This window comes from Cottoperca gobio, chromosome 22 (assembly GCF_900634415.1).
Source record: "Cottoperca gobio chromosome 22, fCotGob3.1, whole genome shotgun sequence".
Lineage (NCBI taxonomy): Eukaryota > Metazoa > Chordata > Actinopteri > Perciformes > Bovichtidae > Cottoperca > Cottoperca gobio.
Genome location: NC_041376.1, coordinates 2724730 through 2748261, shown reverse-complemented (window position 1 = coordinate 2748261; position 23532 = coordinate 2724730). Strand labels below are relative to the sequence as shown.

The following is a 23532-nucleotide window of genomic DNA, read 5'->3' as shown; positions in this document are numbered from 1 at the left end:
CAACGCATGCAGCCGGTGCACATCTGAACGAAGGAGGATGTTGTGAGTTCACCTGCTGCAGTGCGTCTGCAGGAGGAACCACAAGAAGAACTGTGTCTGATGTTTTGAGTGCTTTTCATATTCAGGAGTTCCCCTGCTATTTTCTTTCCACTCGATTGCTTTCACTTTGCTTGCGCTTCCTTCAGAGTCGGCCGCCGCCAACTATCTTACAGCGTGTTGCATTCATCAGCCGTTAGGATCCGGTTTCAGTGGTGCTGTAAATACTGTGCACGGCCCGCTCTGCTTTCACTCCAACGTTTAGACGTCATGAAGCAGAACTGACAGAAACGACACGTTCACTATCAGGCAGGGCTGCAGCTCGTTATTATTCTGCCCGTTCAGTCGCTCGAGGAAATGTGACACATTCTAAATACAAATGGTCCAAAAGTCGAATGACGTGTTTAAATATCTTCTGTCCAACAAACGATCCAAAGATATTCAGTTTATTGAAACTTGAAGAGAATCTTATATTTGAGAAGCTGCATCAGAGACATTTTGGTGTTTTTTGCTTAATTTCTTTGACTTTAACATCAAAGCAAACTTCTTGCAGATTAATGTTCTGATCTTTTCTGATTGTTTCGTCTCCGGAGCAGAAATCAAGTTGTGTTGCAGAACAGTACGATCCAGCAGCTCATGTTAGTTCCATCACCGTGACACAGTTGTGCGTTTATTCAGAGGACATTCAGATTGTTCTGCGTCTCTGCGTCTCTCCTGACGTCGCTGGAGATGGACGACACTTGTTGGACGTGGGCCTCTCTGAAACGAGCCAACTATTCTGTGAATGGAGTCGGGGGAAACCCCCGTAGATTCAGCGTGGTGACTCACGGCTCCTGGTGTCCTGTGGAATTTGGTCAAGTGCCTCTTTGCGGTCGAGAGGATATATCTCATAACCTACTTCTGCTTTGATATATATATATTTCTTTCCAAGTAGAGTTTAAAGTTTTGGCTCATCTATAAGCGTCAGGTCTTGTGAGTGTGCGTCATGACGTGCAGAACCCTAAACGACAGCTGGGACATTCACATTCAGACGCATCTGATGTGAATGAATCAGTTGATCTCTGTGATTATAATGGTTATATTATAATATATTATAATGGTTATAATCTCCTAAAGTGAGAATTTCACCTTCCAATTGAACGCGTGAGCCTGAGGGGACATGCTGCCCGTCCGCTGCATCTCTAAGTCAGAGCACAAGAATGCACGACGCTCGCTCTGCGGTGACCTTTTAACTCTCCTCTCACATTCCTAACTCTGGGGGCAAAGTTCTGTCATCATAATGCCCCACTTTACTATATGCCAGGGTAATTCCATCACTTGCATGTGAACAGGCCGGGCTTTTGTGAGGGGAGAGTAAATGTTAGGCTCTTTCTCTCCACCTCTCGTTTCTCCCCCTCAGTCTGCTTTGGGTTCTATAATAGTATCTCAACTGACAGCATTCCTGCAAGAGGGCACGGCCCGAATGACGACAACTTTTTGGGAGGTGGGGGGGGGGGGGGGGGGTTCTTCTTCTTCTTCTTCAACTTGTAGACCTGATGCAGCCACACCCCCTCTGCTGTCTGCACCTAACACCACACCTGCTGTCAGGCTGGCTCCACCCTCAGCAGAAGGAAACTTTTAAATGCATCTTTTTCCTCCTTTTGATGGAGATTTGATTTGTTGACAGATTCATTGTTTAACTGAGTCTTGCAGTTTTATTTGAGGTTGAGGTTTTACAATGTGTTATGCTTCATGTCTCTGAACAAGCGTTTCACATGTCTTTGATTGGTTTCCTACATTTCAGGCAGCCATTTTTACTCATTCTCTTCAATGCAGTAATGTTTTACTTGCTTTTATTTAAATTTGGCCGAGACAGTTTAGAGAACTCCGCCTCGGTGGTGCATTCAAGGACACACGGACTCGACGGAGATGCTGTAAAGCTCTGCATTCACAAATTGTGTTGTTAGAAAATTAAATCCAGAAGTTAAAATGTGGAAGTGTGAATTTACTTTAGTTTTCCATCTTTAAAGTCTCAGTCAGACGCAATTTAAAGTGTGTTTATCAGCCGCTAGGTGCCGTATATGCTAGTGAATTCTAATATGTGTATAATAATATTCTAGAGCTAAGCAAATGCGTTACCCACGATGTTGGGGAGAGATTTGGGGAGAAATTAAATCAATTATGTTTGTTTATTGAAGAAGCGACGGTGCACATTACTTCACATGAGCACTTCATGTAAATGTGCAGATTTAACCTCACAGGCTGATTTCCATCTGCAGACACACAAACACACCTGCTGCTGTGATATCATTCACTTATTACAGCGATCCTCTTCACATTAATGTTTTGTAAAATTACCTTTAAATTTATACACTGAAATGAAAGAAACTGAATAAAATGTGTGTATTATATTTACCCAAAAGTCACAAACAAAAAAATGATATACACACTAGTGTTCATACCTCAGTTTATATCTTAGTTTTAAATATATATTTTTAATCTTGAGTGCATCAAACATTTGTTTCCCTTTTTTAAAACTACCTGTATCTGTTTGTAAATCCTATGTTAATTAATTGTAATAATTCAAGCCTTCATGTTAAATAGAAACTACCATATTAATGGTATACTTTGTAAAATGACCAGCTGTAATAATATTTACGTATACTTTAAAATTAATGGGCTGAAACTTGCAAAAAAACACAAATGACCCTTTAGGTCCGTGTCTGTACTTGCTGTCATTAAATGTGACCTGCGCCTCACAGAGGTGCATCGTACCAGGTGTTACATCAGCAAAGAGCTTTTTTCTTCACTTCACGTACAGAACCAGATGGAAATAAAAAATCTTTAATCATTAATGTGTGTGTTACATGTTCCTGTTACATTAATGTGTGTGTTACATGTTCCTGTTACATTAATGTGTGTGTTACATGTTCCTGTTACATTAATGTGTGTGTTACATGTTCCTGTTACATTAATGTGTGTGTTACATGTTCCTGTTACATTAATGTGTGTGTTACATGTTCCCGTTACATTAATGTGTGTGTTACATGTTCCCGTTACATTAATGTGTGTGTTACATGTTCCTGTTGCATTAATGTGTGTGTGTTACATGTTCCTGTTACATTAATGTGTGTGTTACATGTTGCTGTTACATTAATGTGTGTGTTACATGTTCCTGTTGCATTAATGTGTGTGTGTGTTACATGTTCCTGTTACATTAATGTGTGTGTTACATGTTCCTGTTACATTAATGTGTGTGTTACATGTTCCTGTTAATTAATGTGTGTGTTACATGTTTACATTAATGTGTGTGTTACATGTTCCGTTACATTAATGTGTGTGTTACATGTTTACATTAATGTGTGTGTTACATGTTTACATTAATGTGTGTGTTACATGTTCCTGTTGCATTAATGTGTGTGTTACATGTTCCTGTTACATTAATGTGTGTGTTACATGTTCCTGTTACATTAATGTGTGTGTTACATGTTCCTGCTGACATTAATGTGTGTGTTACATGTTCCTGTTACATTAATGTGTGTGTTACATGTTTACATTAATGTGTGTGTTACATGTTCCCGTTACATTAATGTGTGTGTTACATGTTCCCGTTACATTAATGTGTGTGTTACATGTTCCCGTTACATTAATGTGTGTGTTACATGTTCCCGTTACATTAATGTGTGTGTTACATGTTCCTGTTACATTAATGTGTGTGTTACATGTTCCTGTTAATTAATGTGTGTGTTACATGTTCCTGTTACATTAATGTGTGTGTTACATGTTCCTGTTACATTAATGTGTGTGTTACATGTTTACATTAATGTGTGTGTTACATGTTCCCATTACATTAATGTGTGTGTTACATGTTTACATTAATGTGTGTGTTACATGTTCCTGTTGCATTAATGTGTGTGTTACATGTTCCTGTTGCATTAATGTGTGTGTTACATGTTCCTGTTACATTAATGTGTGGGTTACATGTTCCTGCTGCATTAATGTGTGTGTTACATGTTCCTGTTACATTAATGTGTGTGTTACATGTTTACATTAATGTGTGTTACATGTTCCCGTTACATTAATGTGTGTGTTACATTAATGTGTGTGTTACATGTTCCTGTTACATTAATGTGTGTGTTACATGTTCCCGTTACATTAATGTGTGTGTTACATGTTCCCGTTACATTAATGTGTGTGTTACATGTTCCCGTTACATTAATGTGTGTGTTACATTAATGTGTGTGTTACATGTTCCTGTTACATTAATGTGTGTGTTACATGTTCCTGTTGCATTAATGTGTGTGTTACATGTTCCTGTTACATTAATGTGTGTGTTACATGTTCCCGTTACATTAATGTGTGTGTTACATGTTCCCGTTACATTAATGTGTGTGTTACATGTTCCCGTTACATTAATGTGTGTGTTACATGTTCCCGTTACATTAATGTGTGTGTTACATGTTCCCGTTACATTAATGTGTGTGTTACATGTTCATGTTACATTAATGTGTGTGTTACATGTTCCTGTTACATTAATGTGTGTGTTACATGTTCATGTTACATTAATGTGTGTGTTACATGTTCCCGTTACATTAATGTGTGTGTTACATGTTCCCGTTACATTAATGTGTGTGTTACATGTTCCTGTTACATTAATGTGTGTGTTACATGTTCCTGTTACATTAATGTGTGTGTGTTACATGTTTACATTAATGTGTGTTACATGTTCCCGTTACATTAATGTGTGTGTTACATGTTCCTGTTACATTAATGTGTGTGTTACATATTCCTGTTACATTAATGTGTGTTACATGTTCCTGTTACATTAATGTGTGTGTTACATGTTCCTGTTACATTAATGTGTGTGTTACATGTTCCCGTTACATTAATGTGTGTGTTACATGTTCCTGTTACATTAATGTGTGTGTTACATGTTCCTGTTACATTAATGTGTGTGTGTTACATGTTTACATTAATGTGTGTTACATGTTCCTGTTACATTAATGTGTGTGTTACATATTCCTGTTACATTAATGTGTGTTACATGTTCCTGTTACATTAATGTGTGTGTTACATGTTCCTGTTACATTAATGTGTGTGTTACATATTCCTGTTACATTAATGTGTGTTACATGTTCCTGTTACATTAATGTGTGTTACATGTTCCTGTTACATTAATGTGTGTGTTACATGTTCCTGTTACATTAATGTGTGTGTTACATATTCCTGTTACATTAATGTGTGTTACATGTTCCTGTTACATTAATGTGTGTGTTACATGTTCCTGCTACATTAATGTGTGTGTTACATGTTCCTGCTGCAGATGTTCCCCTCCTTTACATCCTGTTGGTAGTTTAATCTACACGATGCATCAGATTCTATAACATCATCATGTTTTTGTCTTCATGAGTTCCTCAGAAAAACAGTTTTCAGCTTTGTGACATCATCTTCCAGCTGATCAAGAGGCTTTTTAAAGACTTTATTTATCTGAAGGAGGAGAATCTTGTCATGAAGGAAACTTCATCACAAACATTCATCATCAAAAAAGTATAATATTTACCTGGAGAAGAAGTATAGAGAAAGTACTCGAATACTCAAGTGCAGTTCTTGAGTTACATTCAAACACTGTTTGTCATCTCATCTCTCTTTATTTGTGACCTTCAGGTACAGAAGCAGGTCCACCCGAACCTCACGGCGAAGGAGGACGCCCTGCAGCACATCGAGGAGCTGATCCTGCAGCTGCTCAGCATGCTGTGTGTGGCTCAACCTCGCTCCGTGCAGGACGTGGAGGTAAAACATTCTGCTGAGCATCTAAATATAAATTTCATAATATGCTGTAAATTGAGAAAATGCAAACACGTGCTACCACAGCAGCATTCCACATAACTAGTTGAACACTTGCAGCTTCCAATCATCTAAATACTTCCACATTTATCAAGTGTTAAGAGACTGATTAATGTTTTTGCAGGAACGCGTCCAGAAAACTTTCCCCCACCCGATAGATAAGTGGGCGATTGCCGACGCACAGTCAGCGATTGAGAAGCGCAAGAGGAGAAACCCGTTACTGCTCCCCGTGGACAAGATACACCCGCTGCTTAAGGTAAAGTGTTTATGCTTTCATTTAGGATCCCCATTAACAACTCCTGTTCCTCCACATCAAATTTATTTATATAGCCCAATATCACAAATTATACATTTGTCTGTTTACAGACTGTACAGGATACAACACCCTCTGTCATTAGACCCTCTGTCATTAGACCCTCTGTCCTTAGACCCTCTGTCCTTAGACCCTCTATCCTTAGACCCTCGCATCGCACAAGGAAAAACTTCCTAAAAGAAACCCCATAATTAAAGGGGGAACATGTTAGAAACCTCAGGGAGAGACTGAGGAGGGATCCCTCTCCCAGGACGGACAGACGTGCAATAGATGTCGTGTGTACAGGATAAACAACATAGTACAAATACAACATTTGACAGAAATGATGTTGTGTTGGAAAAGAGAAAGTTTGGATCATGAGGAAAATGTCAAAAAGGCTTCCCGGTGTCCAGCAGGACCAGGGCAGCAGGCGCAGCCACGATTCATGATCCTGACATAAACTTTATTTAACTTTATACATTTACATAAATGCATACAGATAGAGAGGGAGAAGAAGAGAGGGAGGGGAGGAGAGAGGAAGAGAAGGAAGAGAGCAGGGAGGTGTCCCCCGGCAGTCTAAGCCTATAGCAGCAGGACTAGGGGCTGATCCAGGGCAAACCTGAGCCAGCCCTAACTATAAGCTTTATCAAAAAGGAACACATTCTTAACGTTCCACATTATCAGCAAAACCTAAGAAATAAAAACGAGGACGTCTCATAACATAACGTCACGTCAGCAGTTCAGGATTCAATCAAATAGTAAATGTAGTAAAACAGGTAAATACAAGTCGTGTACCATTAAACATTCTCTGAGTTACATGTAGTTTATTCCTGTTTGACATATTTTCAGCCTTCTTTAGGTAGAAAGTCATGCGTCAATTCACTTGTTCTGCACTGTAGACGCGTTCTCATAAAACGAAGTCGACTCAAACTGACGCAACTTTCTGGCAGTTGCTTCAGTTTCCAGGAAGTATTTGTCATTTAAATTGTCTTTGCTGTTTCGACAGCTTGCTTCAGACTCATTGAATTGCCCTGATCCGGTCCTTCATGCAGGTTCAGACACTAAGAATAAGTTTGGTCTGTGGTTTAACTCCTAAATTAATGTTGTTGTTCTGCTTTGTTCTCTCTCAACAGGAGGTTCTGGGCTACAAAGTGGACTACCACGTGTCCCTGTACATCGTGGCCGTGCTCGAGTACATATCAGCTGACATTCTGAAACTGGCGGGAAACTACGTCGGCAACATTAGGCACTATGAGATCAGCCAGCAGGACATCAAGGTGTCCATGTGCGCAGACAAGGTGAGAATCCAGCAGCCAGACGTTAGTCCCGAACACATGGTGGTGATTAATCCTCCTGCAGCTGGAAGAGCCGGAGGGATCAAATACCTACGAATATCTTCCAGCCAAACGCTCGTTGCTATTATTTAACGTGTTGTTTTGCAGCCAGTTTGATGGAAGCAGGTCCTTATTTGTGAGACATCACAAAGGACGGGTTGCGTTGACTCCGATTGATCGTCTCCACGGTTTGTCTCCAGGTGTTGATGGACATGTTCGACCAGGAGGAGGACATCGGCTTGATGTCTCAGTGCACGGAGGAGCCGTCGTCCTCTGGGGAGCTCACGTATGACGACCTGGTGCGGCTTGAAATCGCAGAGGAGCGGCAGTACCTGCGAGAGCTCGACCTCATCATCAAAGTGTTCCGCCAGCACTTCCTGTCCAACCCCAAAATCTTCACGCCTCAGGTGAGAAAGACGTTTGTTTAAAAAGTTCCAAACTGGAAACACAATAAATGTGTAATATGCAGACGTGGTGCACGCAGGTTGAACGCTCGTCTAAAAAGGTAAATCTTCAGCTGCTTCTTAAAAGAATCCACAGCGTGCGGCTGCTGTTGGATGAAACAATAACCTCTCGTTACTTATTCACCTGAAGGAGCCGACATGAATGAGAGGTATAAAGACGACTCTTGTGCTGAATACAGTAGCTGCCGCTCGCTCTAAAGCCAGCTTATAAACAACAAGTCTCCAGCTAACTGACGCTAATTACAAAGCAATTTCAGCCGAAGCCAGCGTAAGAACATTTAAAGATTACAGCTGAAACTCTAATCAGCAGCAGGAAGCACTTTAAATACCCAAAGAGATTTCAAAGTGTTGATTTATGTTATTTACCTGAAACTGAGCCGACTGAACTGTTCCTCCACTGCAGGCAGAACAGATGCCAAATTATTCTCTAATGATCAGAGTTTAAAGGTATACTACGTAACATTTCCTCATTGAAATGTCTAAAACAACTAGACCTGTGTTGTGTATGTAGTGAGACAGAGAGATGTGTAATGTCCCTGAAGGTAACGTTTCCTCTCTCTCCTGTCATGGTGTCATCAGTCCTGTGTTGTATATGTAGTGAGACAGAGACATGTGTAATGTTCCTGAAGGTAACGTTTCCTCTCTCTCCTGTCATGGTGTCATCAGTCCTGTGTTGTATATGTAGTGAGACAGAGACATGTATAATGTTCCTGAAGGTAACGTTTCCTCTCTCCTGTCATGGTGTCATCAGTCCTGTGTTGTATATGTAGTGAGACAGAGACATGTGTAATGTTCCTGAAGGTAACGTTTCCTCTCTCTCCTGTCATGGTGTCATCAGTCCTGCGTCGTCTCCCCTTTGAGCAGCGTCAGCGTTGTGTTTGTAGCCAGAAGCTTCATAAACTGACTGACTTTTTATCCAGTCTTAAGACACTTTCTACATCCTGGTGTTTGAAGGATGAAGGATTTTAGTCCTGAACGTCTGGATCTTAAGTTCTCAGAGAAACAAGCTGAACAAACGTTAGCGGCAGCCGAACAGCGTGCAGGAGGAACTCTGATGTTTAATCTTTTGAATCAGAGGAGAGAAGAACTCCCATGATGCACCGCTGCTTGGAGGAGACCTCTGTGCAGAATTCTGAATCTGACTGAAATAACGACCATAAGAAAGAAAACAACTCCCATGATCCCACGCTACTTCATGACGCTACCAAACTCCGTCTATTATTTTTTTGATTGAGAGACCCCTCAGAGGCAGAAAATACTTTTTGAAGGTCACATACTCGAGTCTTACAGATAAAAAGGCTCCAGCTGTTTGTACCATCTCCTGACCACTCCAGTAAAAACTCTTTCATACGTCTCCAAGTAACCAAAGAAACTAATTGCTAATTGCATTGTGTCTAATATGGCATTTAAGTGCTGTGAATTATCTCAAAAAGAAAGGAGAAAAGTACGAGTAAGGAGTTGAACAGTGGGTCCTGAAGTGAATGGAAAGTTGAGTTTAATGGCTCGCTGTGGCTTTGCATATTTTGGGTTGGGTAATTTGTGGTATCATTTGGGTGAGGAGGATAAACCTTTGCGAGGCCCAGAGGAATGCAGAACATGTAATTATGTTGAGACAGGAACAACATCTGCAGCCCTCGCCAAAATAACCTCAATTAAGTCTGTTGAAACGTCGCAGCATAATCTGAAATTACTCGGGAGATGTCGAGAAAAGTGCAGTCAAATAATGACGGGACTGAACTTCTATTCAGACTCCAGCAGTCAATCGTCGCTGGGTGCTATTTTAGGGATCTCGTCTGCTTGACGAATGATTTCCTTGGGCAAATTGAGGGTGTTTTGATTTAGTTTAACGCTTATTCTAACCACTATTCTATAACGTTTGTTCATCGAAGGGAGGAAGGAACTCCTGCTACACTCTCCTATAGTTCAGTGTGTTCATATGCTCTTAAATAACCTCGTAAGACAGCATCTTTAACGCTTTAAAGCACATATTTCAAACTCATGGAATTATCTTTGGCCCGCAGGATAATATCTAATTAATATTAGAACTGGCCCGCCGGTATATTGCACGCACCACTAATGCTACAAATCCCACAATGCACTGCCACTGCGTTGGCTCGTAAATCGAGGGCTAGAAAGCGCGAGCCCTTGCCACTCCCACTCTTTCATCAGCAGCCGTCAACTTTCAGCTATCCCTCTACCCAAAAAATGGCTAAACGAATGGTGGACTTTGAAAACAGGAGTTTTCAAGGCAGGTGGGAGGCAGAGTGTATGTTCGCGGATGTAAAGGGCAAACCATCTGTCTTGTGTGCGGAGACGGTGTGGCTGTAATCAAGGAAGATAATATAAGAAGACACTATGAAACGAAACACCACGACAGGTACAAGCATCTGGATATGAAACAGAGGCTCCAGAAGGTAGAAGAGTTGAAAAGAAGTCTGGTGTCACAGCAGGCTATGTTCAAAAAAGCCAAATCACAAAGTGAGGCTGTTGTAAAGGCTAGTTATATTGTGGCAGCAGAGGTAGCTAAATCAGGCCGGCCCTTTACCGAGGGAGAATTTGTTAAAAACTGCATGATGAAAGTTTGCGATGTCGTGTGTCCAGATAAAAGGCAAGTGTTTTCAAATGTGAGCCTGAGCAGAGACACCGTTGCTGATCGTGTACGTGAGCTTGCCAACAATCTACAACAGCTGGTAGGAAAAGGAAAAGATTTCATCGCATACTCCCTTGCTGTGGATGAGAGCAGCGACACTTCAGATACTGCCCAGCTGTCCATTTTTATCCGTGGAGTGGACTCAAATCTATGCGTAACAGAGGAACTTTTGGGATTTAGATCAATGCATGGCACTACTACGGGGAAAGATCTATTTGAAGAGGTATCCAGGTGTGTTAATGAAATGAGGCTGCCTTGGGATAAACTTGTAGGACTAACAACAGATGGAGCGTCCGAGATGTGCGGTCAAAAGAGTGGATTGGTGGGCAGGATGAGGGAGGAAAACTGCGCAGGTGAGCTGACAACCTATCACTGCATCATACACCAGGAAGAGTTGTGTGGCATAGTCTTGAAAATGGAACATGTAATGGGCACAATAACACGAGCAGTCAACTTCATAAGAGCCGCAGGTTTAAATCACCGCCAGTTCGAGTCTTTTCTGGAGGAGTTGGCTTCAGAATGTGGTGACTTGTCCTATCACACAGAGGTGCGATGGCTAAGCCAAGGAAAAGTACTGAAAAGATGTTTCGAGTTGCGTGAGATCATCTGTCAGTTCATGTAAAGACACAACAGAGCTCCGGGATCAAAGGTTTCTGTGTGAAGTGGCGTTTCTGTGTGACATCACGAGCCATCTCAATGCGCTCAACCTGCAGCTTCAGGGGCGGGGCCGTGTGATCACAGACATGTACGCTGCAGTGAGGGCTTTTAAAGCCAGGCTGCGCCTGTTGGAAACGCAAATGCTGCAAGAAAAGTTGAGCCATTTTCCGTGCTGCAAAACTATGAAAGAGCAAGTCTCTACCGCCGTGTTCCCAAGTGCACAGTTTGCTGAAAAACTCAGCATACTTGGTGGAGACTTCACACGGCGATTTGCCGACTTTGAAGCCCAAAAAAGCAGGTTTGAACTGCTCAGTAATCATTACAGTTCATTTAGCTGTCGCTTTTGTCCAAAGCGACGTACAAAGAGTGCAAACAATCCTGGAGATACAACTCCGAACTGCAAGAATCTTGTAAGTACAATAGCTTCAAATACAATCGTATAAGTGAACACTGTCTTCAAATAGACAGTTTGAAGTGTAACAACATAAGTGCAACATACAGAAACAATAGAATACAAATTCAACTATTGGCTATAAATAAGCCAAACCAATACAAGTGCAACATACAAAGAACTGTTATTTAGTTTTCTTCATTCCTCGAGGTGCAGTCGAAACAGGTTCTTGTTCAGTCTGCAGAAGATGTGAAGACTGTCTGCTGTCCTCACATCAATGGGGGGGTCGTTCCACCATGTTGGAGCAGGATAGCAAACATGCAGGTTTTGTTTGAGGGAAATCTGGATCCCACTCGTAGTGAGGGAGTGGCGAGCCGATTGGTCGACGCAGAGCGAAATGAACGCGCTGGGGTGTATGGTTTGACCACGGCCTGGATGTAGGAAGGGGCTGATCCATTCACAGCACGGTGGACCAGCACCAGAGTCTGGAAGCAGATTCGGGCCGCCACTGGTAGCCAGTGAAGGGAGCGGAGAAGCAGTGCATTGTGGGAGAACTTGGGTAGATTGAAGACCAGTCGGGCTGCTGCATTCTGGATGAGCTGTAGAGGTCGGATGGCACATGCAGACAGTCCAGCGAGAAGGGAGTTGCAGTAGTGAAGGTGGGAGATGACAAGAGCCATAATCCATCTGCAGCTGACGTGGAAAGCGCACCAACCAACATACAAATGGAGCTGATTGAACTCCAATGTAGTGACTGACTCAAGGCAACGTATGTCTCTGTGGGCGCTGCACAGTTTCCACGTTTCATCCCGGACACAATGCCCCAGCTGCGTACCCAAGCTGCCCAAATGCTCTCTGTTTGGCAGCACACACCTGTGTGAACAACTGTTCTCTTCGATGAAGATAAACAAAACATCACACAGGACTCGTCTTACTGATCACCTTCACTCAATCCTGAGGATTTCCTCAGCTCAGAGCCTGACCCCAAACATTGATGAACTTGCATCCAAGATGAGATGCCAGGTATCTGGCTTAGACTAGTGTGCAGCACAGAGCACCATACTGAGCTTTAATGCGTTTCCTTTTTGCACTTTTTTCTTGCTACTACAGGGCATGTTTGGTTTTTCTTTGAAGAAAATTATTTTTTGGCTGTGGAAAAATGTTTTCATTAGAAATGACTCTGGAAAAGCTGCAGATAGAGCCATAAGAAATGTATGCAACTGATTTTTCATTTATTTAATGTTTAATGTTGTTTTTACAGGCAATAACTAAAGCTTTGTTAGTTCCAGGTTCAATATGTACAATAAGTTCATTTCAATAAGTTTTGCAATAAACATTGAACCATTCCGGCCCTGGTCACGGGATTCTGTTGATACTAAAGCGCGATGATTCTCAGGGAAGTTCTGGAGTTGTAAAGAGTGTCTTCCTTTGATTTCTAATCAGATTTATGGATTTTAATTCACAATGGACATTGGAGACAACGATATCCTCAGGAGAGGAAAATCTAAAAATATGTGCGTCAAGATATATCTTTGCATGCAGTCTTCTTCCCATATTACCCACAATGCAACTGGAACCAAGGCCTGCAAACAAACTTTGATGTGTAATAAGCAGTTCCCTTTTTCAAAAGTATGAGAGTTAGTGTTTCCTCGCTGGTTTAAGGATTCGGTCCCGGCTCTCTAACCTTCTCATTACCTGCCTCTTGTTGTCGTTGTGCAGGACGTGGAGGTGATCTTCAGTAACATCCTGGACATCCACGAGCTGACGGTGAAGCTGCTCGGACTCATCGAGGACGCTGTGGAGATGACGGCGGACGGCAGCCCTCATCCGCTGGTGGGCAGCTGCTTTGAAGATCTAGCAGAGGTACGAAGGTTTTCTGACCGGAAAAACTTAAAAACTCACCGGACGTTTGTTCCAAATGTGTCAAGTGAAAGAAATGTATAATGTGTTCCTTTATGTGTTGAGAAGATTATCCTCCTCCAGATGCATAAACATGTAACACACACATTAATGTAACATGAACATGTAACACACACATTAATGTAACAGGAACGTGTAACACACACATTAATGTAACAGGAACATGTAACACACACATTAATGTAACATGAACATGTAACACACACATTAATGTAGCAGGAACATGTAACACACACATTAATGTAACAGGAACATGTAACACACATTATGTAGCAGGAACATGTAACACACACATTAATGTAACAGGAACATGTAACACACACATTAATGTAGCAGGAACATGTAACACACACATTAATGTAACAGGAACGTGTAACACACACATTAATGTAACAGGAACGTGTAACACACACACATTAATGTAACAGGAACATGTAACACACACATTAATGTAACAGGAACATGTAACACACACATTAATGCATCTTGTATCTGCTCGTCAACATTAACCGTTCTCTCCACGTCTGCAGGAGCAGGCGTTCGACCCCTACGAGACTTTGTCTCAGGACATCCTCAGTAAGGACTTCCACGAGCACTTCAACAACCTGATGTCACGGTCAACTGCTGGCGTCTACTTCCAGGTAAGACGTTCAACTCGGCCACAGACATGTTTGACGCGTTGGCTCCTGGGGTGTTAGAAAATGGGAAAATGACTGAGTAACATTTAAGTTGAAGCTCGTTTGTGACACAGAAAAGTGATGAAAAGAAGCATTTTGATGGAGATTCTCCACATTTTGAGACGTGTCACGCGTAATCTTCAGTAATGAAGTGATTCAGTCATTTTGTCCAACTATTGGCATAAAACTGAATTTGAAATATTTTAACAAAAAAAGCTTTGAAAATGTCTAGAAACTCTTAACATTACTGACGTGTGATGGGAAGTAATTATCACTTCTGTTAAATAAATGGTTGCTAAGAAGTAACTATAAACAGTATATAATATTCTAGCAGGGATAGATCATCATACTTTCAATCCAAAACTATTATCAGTGGCCCAAATGTAAAGTTACATAAAAACAACACAAAAAGGCAATTTAACACAATCTTCCTTCACTAATGATTCAATAAATGAAAAGACGGAATGAAAATATATTTAAATTGAAAACTCAATTCCTTTGTTGTTGTTTTGGCTCATAATTCATCTAATATCTAGTTTATATTACTGTCTTCAACAACTGGATTTATTGAAGTTTCCCAGCAAAAACTACAATTTGCAAGATTACATTTGAACACATCATGATAAAGTTACATTTTACATTTGTTAAATACTCATTTTTTCCAAAACATAGTTTTTATCAGCAGTGATGGAAACACGACACGGATGTTTGGGGGCCACCTACAGGGGATGTTCGAGGGCCACCTACAGGGGGTGTTTGGGGGCCACCTACAGGGGGTGTTTGGGGGCCACAGAAGAAGCTGTTGTGGCCATCGTTAAAGTCTGCAAACATTCACAAACTGGAAAGCCGTTATGTCTCCCACTCCCGTGTTTCCTGGCATTCTCCAATATAAACGTTCTTGTAAAGCAAAATGCCACAAATCTGAAAAGAAAGAATGAATGTTTGTTTTTAACATGAAGGTACAAGTTGGTCATTTATGTATTTACAGCAATCAAACGAGGCCTGAATGTTTGTTCCTGTTTTGCTTTGAAGTGAACCTGGTGGAATTCCTCCCGATATCGTTTGAGGGCATGTCATGACATATTCAGCGTCCTGTGTACAGTTCATTCACTGCTGCCGCATTGTTTTATTTGGACATTCCTCACAAGAATAGCATTGACTGTTGCTCGGTGGGGTGCAGTCTGGCAGGCTTTGAAGATGAAATATTTGCTGGTGTTTTCTCAGGCCAAAGAGCAGCGAGTCGAGCGTTCACATGAAACACGGCTCTGAATTCACTATTTACAGTAAGAGTTGATTTTTCTGCTGTTTTTCTGAAGGTTTAAAGCACTGATCTGCTTTTTTCTTATATATTAAGATGTTCTGTTATTAACAGACAAACTGTTTTCAAACAGTCAGTTTTGCTGACTAAGCGTCCTGCAGCCCTACTGTGCCTCAGGTTGAGGCCTCGCTGTGTTTACCCACAAACCACCAGTCTATCAACACTGATGGCACTTTCCTCTGTTGACCCACACCCTGCGTTTATTTTCATATACTCATTGTACTGGAGGAAAGGGCATAAAGCGTTGTGTGCACTGTATTGATGGCACCACGCTTTCTATTTAAAAATACTTTGCATGGCTTTTAATTTATCTTAAAGCCATAAGACTGTATAACCTGGAAAAGGCACAGAGCCTCAGCCTGGTCTCTCAATCAAAACAATAGTAAAAGCTGCAGTTTGGTGTGGTGCAACAACGGTGCATCATGGGAGTTCTTCTCCCCTCCTCTCTCTGATTCAAAGGTTAAACATCAGAGTTTTTCCTGCACGCTGTTCGGCTGCCGCTAACGTTTGTCAGCTTGTTTCTCTGAGAACTTAAGATCCAGACGTCCAGGACTAAAATCCTTCATCCTTCAAATATAGAGTTAAAAACACCAGGATGTAGAAAGTGTCTTAAAACTGGATAAACAGTCGGTCTATGAAGCTTCTGGTTACAAACACAACGCTGACGCTGCTCAAAGGGGAGACGACGCCATGACAGGAGAGAGGAAACGTTACCTTCAGGAACATTACACATTTCTCTGTCTCATTACATATACAACACAGGACTGATGACACCATGACAGGAGAGAGAGGAAACGTTACCTTCAGGAACATTACACATGTCTCTGTCTCACTACATATACAACACAGGACTGATGACACCATGACAGGAGAGAGAGGAAACGTTACCTTCAGGAACATTACACATGTCTCTGTCTCACTACATATACAACACAGGACTGATGACACCATGACAGGAGAGAGAGGAAACGTTACCTTCAGGGACATTACAAATGTCTCTGTCTCACTACATATACAACACAGGACTGATGACACCATGACAGGAGAGAGAGGAAACGTTACCTTCAGGAACATTACACATGTCTCTGTCTCACTACATATACAACACAGGACTGATGACACCATGACAGGAGAGAGAGGAAACGTTACCTTCAGGAACATTACACATGTCTCTGTCTCACTACATATACAACACAGGACTGATGACACCATGACAGGAGAGAGAGGAAACGTTACCTTCAGGAACATTACACATGTCTCTGTCTCACTACATATACAACACAGGACTGATGACACCATGACAGGAGAGAGAGGAAACGTTACCTTCAGGAACATTACACATGTCTCTGTCTCACTACATATACAACACAGGACTGATGACACCATGACAGGAGAGAGGAAACGTTACCTTCAGGGACATTACACATGTCTCTGTCTCACTACATATACAACACAGGACTGATGACACCATGACAGGAGAGAGAGGAAACGTTACCTTCAGGGACATTACACATTTCTCTGTCTCACTACATATACAACACAGGACTGATGACACCATGACAGGAGAGAGAGGAAACGTTACCTTCAGGAACATTACACATGTCTCTGTCTCACTACATATACAACACAGGACTGATGACACCATGACAGGAGAGAGAGAAAACGTTACCTTCAGGGACATTACACATGTCTCTGTCTCACTACATATACAACACAGGACTGATGACACCATGACAGGAGAGAGAGGAAACGTTACCTTCAGGAACATTACACATTTCTCTGAACACTACTTACTACATGCAGTTAGGTCCATAAATATTTGGATATTGACACAATTGTCATCATGTTGGCTCTGTACACATCCACCATGGACTTGAAATTAAACAATCAACATGTGCTTTAAGTGCAGACTTCCAGCTTTAATTTGAGGGTATTTACATCCAGATCAGTTGAATGGTGGAGGAACTACAACACATTGTATACGTGGTATCCCCTTTTTAAAGGACCAAAAGTAATTGGACAATTGGCTGTTCAGCTGTTCCATGGCCAGGTGTGTGTTGTTTCCTCGTTGGTTCATGTACAAGGAGCAGATAAAAGGTCTAGAGTTCATTTCAAGTGTGGTATTTGCATATGGAATTTGAGGTCAACTCTCAATATGAAGTCTAAAGAGCTGTCACTATCAGTGAAGCAAGACATCATTAGGCTGAACCATCAAAACAAACCCAACAGAGAAACAGCAAAAACATTAGGTGTGGCCAAATCAGCTGTTTGGTACATTCTTAAAAAGAAAGAACACACTGGTGAGTGGTGAGAGAATCCTTCTCCTGGTGAAGAAAAAGCCCTTCACAGCAGTTGGCCAGATCAATAACTCTCTCCAGGAGGTACAGTGGGTGTATCTGTGTCAAAGTCAACAATGAAGAGAAGACTTCACCAGAGTAACTACAGAGGGTTCACCACACCATGTCAACCATTGGTGAGCCTCAACAACAGGAAGACCAGATTAGGGTTTGCTAAAACGCATCTAAAAAAGCCTGTAAAGTTCTGGAACATCATCCTGTGGACAGATGAGACAAAGATCAACTTGTAGAATGATGGGAAGAGAAGAGTATGGAGAAGGGAAGGAACTGCTCATGATCCAGAGCACACCACCTCATCAGTGAAGCATGGTGGTGGTCGTGTTATGGCGTGGGCATGTATGTCTGCCAATGGAACTGGTTCTTGTATTTATTGATGATGTGACTGCTGATGAACTCTGAAGTGTTTCGGGCGATATTATCTGCTCATATTCAGCCAAATGCTTCAGAACTCATTGGACGGCGCTTCACAGTGCAGATGGACAATGACCCAAAGCGTACTGCGAAAGAAACCAAAGAGTTTAAGGCAAAGAAGTGGAATGTTCTGCAACAGCCAAGTCAGTCACCTGACCTGAATCCAAGTGAGCATTTCACTTGCTGAAGACAAAACTGAAGGGAAACTGCCCAAAGAACAAGCAGGAAGTGAAGACAGCTGCAGTGGAGGCCTGGCAGAGCATCACCAGGGACCGAACCAGCGTCTGCTGATGTCTCTGGGTTCCAGACTTCAGGCTGTCGTTGACTGCAAAGGATTCTCAACCAAATATTAAAAGTGACAATTTGATTTATGATTATGTTACTTTGTCCAATTACTTTTGGTCCTTTAAAAAGGGGACACCACGTATACAATGTGTTGTAATTCCTCCACCGTTCATCTGATCTGGATGTAAATACCCTCAAATTAAAGCTGGAAGTCTGCACTTAAAACATGTTGATTGTTTAATTTAAAGTCCATGGTGGTCGTGTACAGAGCCAACATGATGAACATTGTGTCGATGTCCAAATATTTATGGACCTAACTGTATAGAACACATGTGCGTGTGTGATGGTCAGCGGTGGTCCCTGGGGCAGATGCTGTAATGGTGTCTCTCCACCAGCCTCCCTTCTAACCCCCCCCACACACACACACACACACACACACACACACACACACACACACCTTGCTCCTGCCTTTGTTTCTGCACCGTTGGCTAATCTTATTTTAGCTTCTCTCGCATTGTGTTGCATCTGTGACCTGACAGCTCTTCGTCTCCTCGTCTCTCCACCTTCTTTGTACAACATTAAACCATTAAGTGTAAATACTTACACACTGTGTGTATAATGGTTTAAACACATGGATATTGTTCTCTGTGATGTGGACTCCTGGCGCTATCATCGTCAGTGCTTCTGCTCTACCTCCTTCAGCTTTTGTCTCATTGCATGTGCTTCATCCTTCTCACTCCATCCTTCGTGACTTCCCCCCCTCCCTCCCCGCTCTGTCAGATAGATGTGTCTGTCGAGCACTCAGCCCCTGCACTCTGCAGCGTCTGGTATTGTGGGTAAATTACATCGCCTTTTTAAAAATAGAACAGGCAGCCACACTGCGGGCCATCTTTCTCCTGGGGAGGAGGAGAGGGAGGGAGGAGGAGAGGGATGTGGCCCAAGGCGCATTTCATGTTGAAAATAAGCTGTGGATTAAGACTGCGAGAGACTCTCTGTGGGTTCAAGCTGCCCCGTACCTCTGAAATGGGAACATGCTGTTCTCAGTCGTTCTGCACGGTATTCTTCCTGCACTGTTTATATTGAGGCTGCTACCACAATGATGCTCCTCTGTACGTTATCCAACACATCCACTTTATTTCCAGTTTACCTGCTCAGATAAGCAGCTTTTCACATTAAAGGAATACTTCTCCAGAAGATCCGTACATCAGTTACTCCCCGTGTTACTTTGTTTTCCTCGCCTGCCTCCACGGTGAACAGAATCAGAAAACAGAAAAGTCTTGAACTGAAGTAAATGGAGCTGCGTTCATCTGTTTACAAACTCTCACATATCTCGTGCAGAATAATCCAAGTCGTCTGCTCACTTCTTCACAAACGCATGCATTTTCATTATAACTCTACTTTTACTATTTGTCTATAAAAATATTTAAATCGTGTATAATACTAATTGTAATTTCCTCGGACCCAAAAACAGTTTTGCCTGAATAGTGCAAACCCCAAATAAATTCAGTTACCGATCAAATGAGGAAAAAAGCAGCAAAATCTGCACGTTTGAGAACCAATGACGACATTTTAGCTTTTTCTAATATCTGTTTTTATAAACATCAAACGACTGTATTTATTCAAGTTTCTCACCAAAAACTACATTTTACAAGATTACATTTGAACACATCATAACGTTATAATTTACCTCACCAACTCTAATTTTTACCAAATAGAGCCTGAATGCATCATAATGAAACTCGCTCCTGTAACGTTAGCGGTTAACGTTAGGACTGTGCTGCCCACCGGCTGCTAACGGCTAACGTTAGCTAGCTCTCCTGCAGATTTGTTCTTCATAATGTAACGTTATCGGGGGAAATAGGATGCGACCCCTGGGGGGTCCCAAACGCAGTCCATCGTCCCCGGGATGACGGGACGGCGTTAGTCCAGAGCACCCCCCCCCCCCCCCCCCCGAGTGTCCAGTGGGACCAAAACACACATTTTAAATACATAACTCTAGTATTATCAGGCTAAATACACAGTGCTGAACATGAAGCATCTAAATGAGTCAAAGACTTTGTAAACCTGCAGGATGCTGACGTATCAATAACATGATCTAAACTTAGGTCATTGTTCCCCCGGCTGTCCATCAGTGTGCGTCAGGCAGCTGATGTCTTTTAGTTTTACACACACACACACACACACACACACACACACACACACAGCGCTGTGGAGTCTGAGTAGTAGCATATTGATTCTGAGTTGTCTATCAGGGGAACGGGAGATTTAAATGGATACTATGACGGCCTTCTCTCCGGTTACCCTGAGGCCTTTACGCCTCCATCGCTCGTCATCCTGCAGCCTCTTCAGTCTCATTTATATTCTGAAACGTGCACATTTAATGATCTTTTTGTTTCGTAGTCGGGCTGCAAAGATTAAATATCCCCGACAATCTGTTTGAATCAACGACAAATCTGTGATTCCAGCTTCTTGAATGTTTTCTGGTTTCTTTACTTTATTCAGTCAATTGAATATATTTTGAGTTGTGGACAAAACCAAACATTTGAAGGCGTCATCCTGGACTTAGGAAAACACTGATCAACATTTCTCACCATTTGTATACACCTAATAATTAGATACATTTATTTCTATATAATAAATAAATAAAAAGAATTGAAGATAATATAGTGAACGTCTCTATCCAGCTCTGAATGTTGTGTTTTGTTATCTTAAAATCTGGAGAATATTTCTGTAGATTTTATCGTTTATTTCTCTCCAGTTCCATCGAAGTAGAGTTTTATCTTTACAATGGCCTCAGTTTAAACACATCCAGTCAACTCACACGTACAGTTGGAAGTGAAAATTGAATGTTAAAAGTTTCATGTAAATAAAAACGTTTTTAAAACTGTTTTTGTGTCTTGGATAAGAAAAGTACGGTGGCCCTGAGAGACATTTTACCAAAACACTTTGACCCTCACAGCCACCGTAGAAACATGTGTTTAGGCTTCTGAGTTTTTTACTAAAGTTTATATTTGTGAACGTCTCCTGAAGGATCTGGATCTCATGCTGCTGTGTTCGTATCTGTTCATTTGTTTGTGTCTCCAGTCGGTTGCAGAAGGCTTCAAAGAAGCGGTGCAGTACGTCCTCCCACAGCTGATGATGGTGCCGGTGTACCACTGTATGCACTACTTTGAGCTCCTGCAGGTACATCCACACACACACACACGATCGGTTTCACTGGAGCTTCAGGTTTTCTATATCTCAATTATCGCCGCCAGACGTAACTTGTGTGTTTGTCCGTATGCTCCAGTACGTCTGGTAGTTTGGGTGATTCACACTGTTTGACTGTTTTGTACCGTCAGTGACTGCTGACTCATGACTCAGAAAACGAGCTTCACCGTCTGTTTCAAAATCTGAGCTCGTAAAAAGGTTTGGTTCATTCTGAACCGGAGCGTCTGCAGATTGATTCCATCGCTGATATGTTTTTGATCCACTAAAGTTAAACACGAGATGAATAGATCAAAGTGTTTCTGATCTTCACCGCCATCTTGATTCTGTGTCTGCTGTCAGACACACATTTGGACTTCACAGTAAGCATGGACAGACTTCTGAAGCAAAGCGACACGTCTGATGTGTTTTCTGCCTCTTTTTGTTTTTACAGCAACTTCAGGAGCGAAGTCAAGACCAGGATGACCGGGAATGTCTGAAGCAGGCGATCACAGCGCTGCTCAACCTTCAGTGCAGCGTGGAGCGCATCTATGCCAAGCACCAGCCTCGCCGTAAACCTGGGTACACCTCATTAATATTCATTTAGTGATTCTACATGTTGAACAAATATTACTATTTATTATATTTCATATTAAATTGTCTCACTCAGGTTATAGAAAATAAATATATAAATGCTGCCTGTTGCAGAAATACGATTAGTCGACTCGCTGCTTTTTATTTCTCACAAACTTCCCAATTTCAAATATAAATAATTCATAAAATAACTAAAGCTTTGTGTGATAATGTGACGACTGTCACTTTCACCCCCACAGTGAGCCCATGTACCGCCTGTACAGCCGGCAGGTTCGTAGCAAACAACTGGCCATCAAACGCATGAACGAGATTCAGAAGAGCATCGACGGCTGGGAGGGCAAAGACATCGGTCAGTGCTGCAGCGAGTTCATCCTGGAGGGTCCGCTTTTACGAGCCGGCGCCAAGCACGAGAGACACAACTTCCTGTTTGACGGCCTGATGATAAGTTGCAAGGCCAATCAGAGCTCGCGGCTCCCGGGTTCGGGCAGCGGGGCGGAGTACCGCCTGAAGGAGAAGTTTGTGCTGAGGAAGATCCGCATCGTGGACCGCGAGGACTCCGCTGAGCTGCGGCACGCCTTTGAACTGATAGGAAAAGATGAGAACTGTGCTGTTTTCTGCGCACGGACAGCAGAGGAGAAGGCGGCGTGGATGGCGGGGCTGGTGACTCTGCAGTACCGCTCCACTTTGGATCGCATGTTGGACACAGTGCTGCAGCACGAGGAGCAGGCGCATCCTCTAAGACTGCCCTCCCCGGAGGTTTACCGCTTTGCTGTGCAGGACTCTGAGGAGAATATTGTGTTTGAGGACAAAGTGCAGAGCAAAACAGGAATCCCCATCATAAAGGCCGGCACTGTGGTCAAGCTCATAGAGAGGCTCACCTACCACATGTATGCTGGTAAGCATCTTAAATATTAAAGCTGATCCTGGGTCAGTTCCCTCGTGGGTTTCCTCCTGCGTCACGGAGAACCAAGAATTAAAACAAACGTTTTGATGAATGAAGTAAATGAGTCTGAAAACATCTGTTTACAAAAGTTCTCACAACTTGTGTGTGTGTGTGTGTGTGTGTGTGTGTGTGTGTGTGTGTGTGTGTGTGGGGTGTGTGGAGGCGTGTGTGTGGAGGCGTGTGTGTGGAGGCGT

At 42.3% G+C, this 23532-nt stretch overlaps 1 protein-coding gene across 1 annotated transcript in view; it reads left to right on the top strand.

Moving 5' to 3' along the window:
- The window catches only part of sos2 (son of sevenless homolog 2 (Drosophila)), a 47084-nt gene that overhangs the window by 8262 nt on the left and 15290 nt on the right, over positions 1–23532 (top strand). Inside the window, 9 exon segments of the mRNA XM_029460447.1 lie at positions 5680–5805; positions 5984–6115; positions 7285–7449; positions 7686–7892; positions 13367–13510; positions 14098–14208; positions 21700–21798; positions 22256–22383; positions 22635–23290. Of these exon segments, the coding sequence (XP_029316307.1) occupies positions 5680–5805; positions 5984–6115; positions 7285–7449; positions 7686–7892; positions 13367–13510; positions 14098–14208; positions 21700–21798; positions 22256–22383; positions 22635–23290 (1768 nt within the window).